The 9,965-nt window shown below is 36.1% G+C and overlaps 2 protein-coding genes across 2 annotated transcripts; both read left to right on the top strand.

The window, feature by feature from the left end:
* The first annotated feature begins 294 nt into the window (after nucleotides 1-294).
* ECHIA (enoyl-CoA hydratase/isomerase A) lies at nucleotides 295-3,186 on the top strand. The gene is made up of 4 exons (XM_087329763.1): nucleotides 295-571; nucleotides 1,370-1,569; nucleotides 1,924-2,209; nucleotides 2,768-3,186. The coding sequence occupies exons 1-4, from the start codon at nucleotides 353-355 to the stop codon at nucleotides 2,876-2,878; spliced, it is 816 nt and encodes a 271-aa protein (XP_087185889.1). The 5' UTR covers nucleotides 295-352; the 3' UTR covers nucleotides 2,879-3,186.
* A 2,159-nt stretch (nucleotides 3,187-5,345) lies between these two features.
* Nucleotides 5,346-8,294, top strand: LOC147856631 (keratinocyte-associated-like protein). Its single transcript, XM_087329019.1, has 5 exons — nucleotides 5,346-5,458; nucleotides 6,607-6,773; nucleotides 6,920-6,971; nucleotides 7,184-7,250; nucleotides 8,093-8,294. Exons 1-5 carry the CDS (start codon nucleotides 5,437-5,439, stop codon nucleotides 8,178-8,180), a joined length of 396 nt encoding a protein of 131 aa, XP_087185145.1. The 5' UTR covers nucleotides 5,346-5,436; the 3' UTR covers nucleotides 8,181-8,294.
* Nucleotides 8,295-9,965: the final 1,671 nt, after the last annotated feature.

The raw sequence follows: 9,965 nt of genomic DNA, 5'->3' as shown, positions 1-9,965 counted from the left end.
CATGAGGTTATTGGGGAAAATATTTGTGACTTTGTCCATTGGAGCTGCTTCTTTGATACATACATACATACATACATACATACATACATACATACATACATACACACATATATACATACATACATACATACATGCATGCATACATGCACACATACATACATATATATACATACATACATACATACATACATACATATACATACATACATACACCGGAGTCCGGATAAGGGGAGGATGGGACCACTTCCGTAAATAACAGAAACATAAGAACCAAATATATATGAATGAATCAATCGGCAACAGCACCCGATTGAGAAGCAGAAACAAGAAGGACGCCGGAGGCAGAGAAGAAATGGTGGGAAGCAGAGCCGCTATGGATGGCTTGCTGAAGGTGGAGAGCAGGTGTAATGGAAACCTTGCTCTCATAACCATCAATAGGCCACAGTCTTTGAATTCGTTAACCAGATCAATGATGACAGATCTTGCACAGATCTTCAAGTCCTTGGATTCAAATGAAGAAGTCAAGGTTATCATCCTCACCGGCGCCGGACGTGCCTTCTGCTCCGGGGTGGTATGTTGATTGTTACCTCTCTTTCTTTATGATTTTGATTAAGAACCGGATATGGAACACGTGTATTCTAGTGCCACCATATATACACACCATATAGCAATGCAGGCGTGTTAGATATCAACATAACACGCTATATATGATACATATAAAACATACAATACATCCTGTTAGGTTCTAATAATCACATACATGCATACGATACATTTGTTATAAACACAATGGGATGCATATGGAGTGCATACAAGCATAACATGTATATACAACATACATGCTACACACAAATAGAACTTGTTGCATGAATATTACATACAAGTATAATCTGTTTACAGACAAATACACATAATTACAGTGATCAACTGGTGTTTGGGAATGGGATTTGGGCGTCATTCATTAAAACACCTGTGGGATTTTAAAGCTAAATCCCTGTGAATAGATGGTTTTTTTGCTCATAATTCCGTATCCTAAAGTGAAACTAGACTGATTAGTAAATAAAAAAATCCCAAACAATGTGCTGAACCTATATCTGAACTGATTAATTTAACGCCTTCAATACAATGCTTGCAGTTTATCAAATATGATCTTTTGATTGATCATGACCTTGGGCCAGCTAGTGTTCAGTGAAATTCATCCCCTCTAGTTCTCAAAAAATATCAGGAAATGATGAGAAAAGTACCACAAATTTATTGGGATTTGCTACAACCATAATTATTTTCAACAGTTTTTGGGTGATCTAGTTGCTTCCTCACTATGAATTCTGAAAAAACATCTACAAAATTAAGTTATACTATGAATCGACAGGATTTAACTGCGGCAGAAGATGTTTTCAAAGGAGATGTGAAAGACAAAGAGAAGGATCCTGTTATCCAAATGGAAGCTTGCTCAAAGCCAATTATTGGAGCTATCAATGGTTTTGCTGTTACTGCTGGTTTTGAGATAGCATTGACATGTGATATTCTCGTTGCAAGTAGTGATGCCAAATTCATTGATACACATTGCAAGTATGGGCCGCATTTTTGTATTATCTCTTCTGTTACTATAGTCGTTACACATTTTAGCATAAGACCTTTTGTTACTACATTCGTGGATACATGCTTTAGTACATTCTGGGATAGCTGTGTTTTTTATGCATGTCTTCTTACCAACTATGATGGTGATATTGGGAATAAAATCCACTTTGAAATACAGAGATATCTAGTAGGATTCTTTGACACATTATTTCAGGGGTTTGCTTTGTCAAAATGGTACTCTTTTTAATGTGTATAAAAAATATACTTCAAAAGGAACGATTTTTTGAAAGAAAACTTTCCCTACTTAAATTTCTGAATTTGAAATCTTTGGAATGCTTCTATTAGGTTTGGGATTTTTCCATCATGGGGATTATCACAAAAACTTCCGCGCATTATTGGTTTGAATCGAGCAAAAGAGCTTTCGTTAACTGCCAAACCATTAGATGCTATAACTGCCGAACGATGGGGATTAGTCAATAAAGTTGTTCAACCTGGAGGACAAGTGTTGGCAACTGCGATAGAAATTGCAGAAAGCCTATTGCAAAATAAGCAAGACATGGTCTTGAAATACAAGTCAGTTCTTAATGATGGCTTCAAGCTTAGCTTCGCTGAGGGTGCTGCTTTGGAGAAGGTAATATTTTCTGTATTGTTTTATACCCAGATTGTAAGAATTGTTTTTGCGCTATTGCTAGTGTGAAAATTGTATTTAAGGTCTTTGTTGCAATGAGGGCTGATGCAATCATCACACATGATAATGTAAATGCCAAATGATTATATGTCTAGTGTTATAGATAGATACATTTAGCGTCCATAGAGAGGCCAATATTGACCCATAGGACCTAAGTGCAAAAGTTATCTTGATGTATGTCTCCTTCCTAAGAAGGGATATTCATACTTTGAAGCACCAAGTCTCCATGTGTGAATAAGGCATACACATATGAGCTCAACCTTCTGGATGTATGGTATCATGAACTTGGATTTGGGATATTGTCTACGGTACAATACTTCATGATGACATTTTTCCTCTTTGCCTTATGAATCAAATATGGGCCTCCTAGATCAATGACAGGGGGAGCTTTTATTAAGATGTCTTAACTTTGAATCTCAGTTATTAATGATATATCAGGTATATATATTCTTCATCAATGATGACTTTACAACGATATATCATTTCTGTTACTCTTTTCAGGAAAGAGCACACAAGTATTATGAAGGAATGAAGCCAGAACACTTTGAAGCGATGCGTAAGTATATATCTGGACATGGTTCCACAGCCAAGAAGTCAATTTCAAAATTATAAAAAAAAGTTACGATCTTTTGTATGGTTGAAATGCACTGTCTTTAATTGGAGTTAACTTCTCCAACACAGATGCCCAATGGAATACAGTGGGTTTTGGTCACTGGTGACTATTGTATTGATCAAATATCATATTGTAATAAGTATAAATTGACTTCAGATCTTAACATAATAAGGTTTCTATACATTGGTTATTTTCCTTTTGCTAACTGCACGTGGAAAAGGACTTTCTTGTTAATCGATCTTCTTGGAATCTTGGTTCTCTACATACTTTTGTTCTTAATTAACTAATATGTGACTATTTTATGTCATTGTATGAGCTATATGCATTATCTACATTGTATCAGCCATACATTACACTTTTTTGGCATAGGAATTCTGGTATAAACACTTCTATATCTATCCTATTTATGCATTGCGTCAAATGTATTTTATAAATTTGGCAGTCATGCATTATTTTTGCTAACCATCCATTTTTTGAACCTTTTTGGAGGCTATGTTTTTGACATGAAATGAATGAATATTGTAAGTAATGAAATAATTACTGAAGCAAAAAATCGTAAGGGAAATTCCTAACAAAGATCTAGGAAGATTGAGCTTCTCAAGTCTTTGCTTAACAAAAATACTCCTAGGGAAAAAAAATGTGACATTGCTCCTCCTCCCACACAACATATGACCTTCTCATAAATGCAGGAAACTTTTAGTAGATATTTGCTTGGTACACAAGTGCTCGCATGTGTGTCACTCAATGGCATCCCTCTTTTTTTAATTTTCATTCGATCAGGTTACAATTATGATTTTGCATACCTTGTTGGGGTTGAGATGGTGGTGGTGTTGTCTTGAGTGGTTATTTTGAAACATCCTTTATGAGGTTGGCTAACAGCTTATTTTGAGCATCAAGATGATGATCCCTCTCGGCTAGGAAGTCATTCAAATGTGCAAGTTCTTGGATAATACTTTTACTTTGTGTGCATATCTAACTCTTCTAACTTTGATTCAATGGTGCCATAAATGGCCCTTTGTTTCTCTAGTTTTGCATAGAGTTGGATAAATTGGTGTTTCACTTCTACTATTATGGTGGCTGTCTTATCACTCATATGCATGTTCTAATAATCTACATTGTGTTGCTTAATGATCCTTGATAAAGCTACTTGTCTAGTTCTTCATAGAGACATGCACCACATCATCATGTAAACATAAAAAGATTATCTTGTTGGGTTTCTTCAAGAGGGATATAAACTTCTTATGTACATATTGGATTAATCCAAACCACTTCATCTTTTATGATGCTCGTGAGTCAAATGGCAATAATATTTGTACTGCAGAGTCCATGGATTTCCAAAACATTGGTTTGATTTGTTGTAGAGGCATAAAAACTTCCAACACATATATATATATATATATAGGAAAGCTCTATTTGCCCCCCCATTTTGGCTATCCCCCCCCCTTTTTTTTACAATTTTTGATAGTTCTCACCTCGTTCAACAACATGTCTCAACAAGAGTCTTCAGCTTCAATTATCGATAAAACCTTCACCAAGAGAGAGGCTCTGATCAGTTTTATAAAGCACCATTTCCGTGCTTAGAATATCATCGTTGTATTGGATAAGCATAGCGACAACAGAAAAGTCACTTTCAAATGCTACTATGGGGGGAAATATCGCAACCCTCTAGGCTTGAATGACGATACTCCCAAAAGACAAATGGGGACTCATCTAATGGATTGCCCATTCTTCGTTAGAGCAAACTTCTCAAAGAAAACGGGATTGTGGACTACATAGTAAAAAGGCAGCTATTGCGAGAATATGAGCTATGCTGAGTTTATTAATTAATTAATAAACAATTTCATTTGGTATATTACTTTCTATAAATTTAAGGGGGGGGGGATAGCCAAAATGGGGGGGCAAATAGGACTTTCCTATATATATATATATATATATATATATATGTTATTCAATGAATTGGAACGCATGCATGGAATTCCAAAACATTGGTTCGGTTCATTTCAAAGGGATGAACGTTGTCCATATATGTATGTTATCTGAAGGCTTATGCGGATTTCCGAGACAATGATTCGATTCATTTGAGAGGGATGAGAACTTCTTATACGTGTGTAATGAATCTTATTCGATTGGATCAAAAGCTTTCAATTATCGGATGGTGCTCTTGAGGTAGGCAACAGATGGGAGTGAACAGGTGAAGGACCGAAAATATCATCAACCTGGTCGCCCTCAGTCATGGGTTCAACCCCCTACATTCCACAAATGCATCTAGTAAATTACGATGAAATGTATGGAGTATTATAGAAAGGTGAGAAAATCAGGTTTCGAACCCAAGACATAGTGCTAATAGAGGGTAAGGTAAATTGGTAATTACGATAAAAAGAGAGAGAGAGAGAGGTTTCATCCATATATATAATTTCTTCTCACTAGAAAAAGGAAGTCCTAGAGAGAGGGAAATAAGATATGTAGATATGTATATATGTAATTTATACCCGACTGCTATTTGGGCTCTGCGTTTATTTCTTTTGGAGTTGCTGCAGATCTCGACCAAGCTCCGGCGATGGCTGCCACGGCGACGCAAGGTCAGTACACGCACACACTCAAGAGTTTTCCACTTTGGATTTATTACTTCATATCAACATAATGATAGGTTCCTTGCCTCAGAGATCTGAAAACAATTTTACAAAGAACTTCAAACAAATTTACAAAGATCTTCAAACCATTTCCTTTTCTTTCTTAATTTAAGAGGTGTTAGAACGGGCTTAGTTCTTGCTAATCCATGGTGGCCAAGAAACCTCGGAAAACAATGGTTTGTAATGCTTGTGTCTCGAACCATGCCATATTTTTTTCCATTAGGTATTTAATGTATGAGTATGTTAAAAACCTTATAAATGACATATATACACATTCATATATTAGGCGTAGAATATATGCATACATTTTCTCCTTTCGTCAAGTCAGGATTGACAAAAACCGTTCCAATAATCGATTTTGCATGGCATGTCTCTGAGTTATATAGCATGATCTTCTTGGATGTAACCGTTGTAGATGTATTATTTGATCACAGTGAGAGGCAAAAAGGTATAGTATGAGAAAAAGAGGATGTAGAGGAGGATGCCTAAATATATGCGACAATGTGGATGATTGTTCGCTCCTCATTTATGAATTTGTTGATAATTGGGCTTTCACACTGGTATGTTATAAATGAATAGATGTTTATGCGTGAGAAACTGGATATATAACAAGCTATAATAAGACATTTGAACTTTATTCATACTTGGGTGTGGATCATACAATATAAAGGATCATGGATGGTTGCATGGGGCACATATGCAAGTCCAGATTCCACATCTGGACTCCATTACCATTTTTCCTTAAGCTGGGGTGACAAGGTGTAGATGCTAGCTTTCGAAAAGAGTGTGGTGCGAACGTGGCTGGAATTCATTGATTGTAAGAAAGTAAGGGTCATAGTTTCTTAAGTTTCTGAGGAGTGTATGGCAGGATTGAAAGTTTTCAGCATGGACATGATACTGGTACCAGGGTATGTGCCAAAAATGGTATTTTAACTTGTGCGCTGTTGATTCAAAAGAGAGAGTTTGTCTTATCTAATCACTTCAATGTTTTGTCTGCTATGTGAAACTGGGACCTTAGTGAAAAGAGCGTATTTAAAGTTTTTTTTTCTTTTTGTAACTTCCATGTTAACTACTTTTTGCTTATATATTCATTCCAGCAAAACAGCAGATGACGCCTGTGGGGAGCTCGATGCTTTACTCATTTCTGCTCTTCATTATCACTCTCTCTCTCCAACAAATGTACAAGGAGAAGTTGGCCTCATCAGAGGTTTACACTATTATAGGAGGCTTCATAAGTTCATTGCTTTTTCTTCTTGCTTTAACGGTGAGTCTTAATTCCGGTGGAGGAACACTAATTTATCTGCCTTCAGAGATCACCATAGTTTAGCTTTTCTGAACTTGAACCAAAGTCTCTCTGTTTGTTTCTAAATATAAATACCTCTGTGGTATGTGTATATATTTCTTGTATAGTTCATTGGAAATTGGCAAGAATCAATTAACATGCGAACTGGTTGGGGAGGTGGTATGTGCTTTGCTTTACATTCTCCTTCACGCATTTTTATTTTATTTTAGTTTTTAAAATTTATGCTTTATTTACCTGTAATTCCATATGATTTACATGCATGTAAATCTTGATCTCATAGGCCACATTGGGCTTTTAAAGATGTTAAATTTAACATCTACATTCTTGGTTGAATGAATCAAGAACTAATCCATTACATGTGACCTTTTCAGTACTCCTGGCAGAGTTTATTGCTGTTGTGACTGCAGGGACTGTCCACAGAGTGTGTGTGACAACCTGGTAAGTCTTACTTTCTTCAGATGGATGTGTAAATTGATACTTTTAGTATGGATTGAGGCTGCTTAGAAATCAAAGTTAAATCCTACTATGACAAACCACCTTGAATGAGAGATGGAGGAATAGATCTAACAGCAAAGAGAGCGAGAGAAGAGAAAATATTTTTTACAATATAGATCAAATTGTTCTAATGTCCGTTAGATATTCTCTCATCTCATTCATGTTTGTAAGAACAGCACAGAGAGTGAGAGAAAAGAAGATTTTTTACAATATGGATCAAATTGTTTTAATATCCATTAGATATTCTCTCATCTCATGTTCATCTTACAAATGTGAAACGCCTTACAAATTATTTCTAGGTTTCAAACCTGTATCCAATTAGGGTTGATATTTGTAAAATTTCTTGAAGAGTATGTTTATATGCATTTCCTATCTTAACCATAACTAAATGCTTTAAAAGAAATGAAGTAAATGTGTATATTTGGATCCAACCTTGTGCATAGTTCAAGCTTCATTCTTATGTACATAGTGTTACATGTATGTATGCATGTTGCCACTTAAGAAATGAAGGTGGATGTGCTATGTATTTATCTCTTTAAATCTTTATTCATTTGTACACAAACTTAACGTAGTAATTAGTGTGCCCACATGTATGCATCTAACAATGCATAAAGTTGAACTCTGGGCATGTCTACATTCTTATGTTCACAAACTCACCTTAGCTATAAGTGTCCCCACATATATATGCATATAACAATCGATAAATTTGAATCCTTATATACACCTTAATTGTATATATACCACATGCACTCTAAAGTGCCTGATGAAATTGTTTGACTGTGCAGTGCTATTTTCTCTGTGGGCCTTCTTTATGAAATAAATAAACTCTCAAGCATGATGCATCAGAAGTCAGAAGTAAAAAAGAAGGCTTAGAGGATTTTGCACATTTGTGGTAAAAGAGACACCACATCCCGTATGAAACAAGTAACATTTTCAAGCTTTGTTATTGATAGCTAGATCAATACTATAAAAGTACGGTGGTATTCATACGCATAGTCAAAATTTTGTAATTTTGAAGGATAGAAATGAAGGCATATATAATCTACACATTTTTTAAATATGTATTTACAATTACTTTGGTTCTTTTTTATGTTTTGTTATTTTCACGTAATATGCTTCTCACTTTACATTGGTAGGGGTCATTTTCAGTTAGAAAATATGGATATTGACTTACTTCGGCCAATCTATTGATGGAGAGGGAAATCACAATGTTGATCTTTATTTGCGAATACATCACGTGATATAAAAAGTCCACATGAATACAAGTCCATACATCATAATTATGTCGTATAAAGATTCATGAACCCCATACATGACTAATCTTATTACAAATCAAGTGAACGGAGTAGCTTTATGACCCTTATTCTAAAGATCTTTTAATGTTATATGAGGTGGACACTTCTCATTATATATTCATTAGTTAAATTGTTTTTTATAATGTTATTAGACATGAACACCTCAATATTGTATACTCTTCAAGCATTCACATACTTATGACTAAATTGTTAGTCATTTAGCAACATAAGAATCGTGTGTGAGATCAAGCTGATGGGCTTAGATCAAGCTACCCATCTCTCCGATACCATGTGAAGAATCGTGTGTGATTCTGTGCAGCGCAAGAAATATGTGTGTGTGTGAGAGAGAGAGAGAGAGAGAGAGAACACAAGTATACAGAAAGCTAGAAAATTGTGTTAACAAGAAAAATAGCCAACAATAGTTACAAAGAATAGAAGGTCCTTGTGTAGTCACCTTCTCTTTATACTCTCTTATTACAACTACCTCTATGAGATAGAGGTGGAGACTTAACTGCTTATTAACTATGTGTCATAGGAATTAAGTTCTATGACATATTAGTTATGATTCAAAGTAGTGGGGTGTCCACACACTTGGATGCTCCTACGGTGTGTTCCCACACTAGGGAGGCTGTTTGATTCTCAACACGTTCCTTCAAACACAACTTTCGATCGTTGGACAATCGACTTGGATCTTAATTAGTATCCAGTCGGTTTCGATAGTAATCTTTGGCTTTGGTTGTGGATGGTTTGCTCACTTTGTTCTTTGTGTTCGTTCTACTCTATTTGGTTCCACGTCTTCTTTATGCTCACTCCGTGTCAGGTAGCAGCTCCTCACTCCCCCTCAAGCTTGGTTGGTTGGCGGTCAAGAGTCCTAAGTTTGTCATTAATTGTTGCAACTTGTCGGCTCTTAGAGCCTTCATGAATATGTCGGCCGTATGAAGGTTCATGTTAATGTGTTGGAAGTCGACAACTTGTAGACATCTCTAGCTAGGACATGTTCTCGAATGAAGTGATAAAGTACCTCAATGTGCTTAGTCCGAGCATGGAAAACCAAGTTTCGAGCCAGGTGGATATTGCTCATGTTGTTGCAATGTAGGATGATTAGATCAACTTCACATGCGGCAACGATTGCGTCCCTATATTTTGTCTTTGTGCTAGATGGTGCGACTATCGGTTGCTTCTTACTCCTCTAGGATATAGCTCCATTGCCAAAGGAGAAGATGAATCCAGAGGTTGATTGTCTGTCGACTTTGTAGCCATCCCAGTCGGCATTAGTGTACCCCTAGAGTCCTAGAGTCAACTCAGTGTGGTCGATTTGTAGAGGATGATGCAATCCATCGAACCACTCACATAGTGCAAGACT

The sequence above is a fragment of the Azolla caroliniana genome, unplaced genomic scaffold (assembly GCF_043228905.1).
Source record: "Azolla caroliniana isolate FFs.n. ecotype wild unplaced genomic scaffold, voAzoCaro1.0.p SCAF_13, whole genome shotgun sequence".
In the NCBI taxonomy this organism is placed as follows: Eukaryota; Viridiplantae; Streptophyta; class Polypodiopsida; order Salviniales; family Salviniaceae; genus Azolla; species Azolla caroliniana.
The sequence above is the reverse complement of the archived record's forward strand: the minus strand, read 5'-3'. Positions and strand labels throughout refer to the sequence as shown.

What these genes read in the sequence shown, in the direction of transcription:
- LOC147856631 (XM_087329019.1), top strand. Translation starts at nt 5,437, where the DNA reads ATGGCTGCCACGGCGACGCAAG. An exon ending in GCGAACTGGTTGGGGAGGTG is followed by an intron (nt 6,972 to 7,183) that starts GTATGTGCTTTG and finishes TGACCTTTTCAG; the next exon opens with TACTCCTGGCAGAGTTTATT. An exon ending in AGAGTGTGTGTGACAACCTG is followed by an intron (nt 7,251 to 8,092) that starts GTAAGTCTTACT and finishes TTGACTGTGCAG; the next exon opens with TGCTATTTTCTCTGTGGGCC.
- ECHIA (XM_087329763.1), top strand. Translation starts at nt 353, where the DNA reads ATGGTGGGAAGCAGAGCCGCTATGGATGGCTTGCTGAAGGTGGAGAGC. An exon ending in TTCATTGATACACATTGCAA is followed by an intron (nt 1,570 to 1,923) that starts GTATGGGCCGCA and finishes TGCTTCTATTAG; the next exon opens with GTTTGGGATTTTTCCATCAT. An exon ending in AGGGTGCTGCTTTGGAGAAG is followed by an intron (nt 2,210 to 2,767) that starts GTAATATTTTCT and finishes TACTCTTTTCAG; the next exon opens with GAAAGAGCACACAAGTATTA.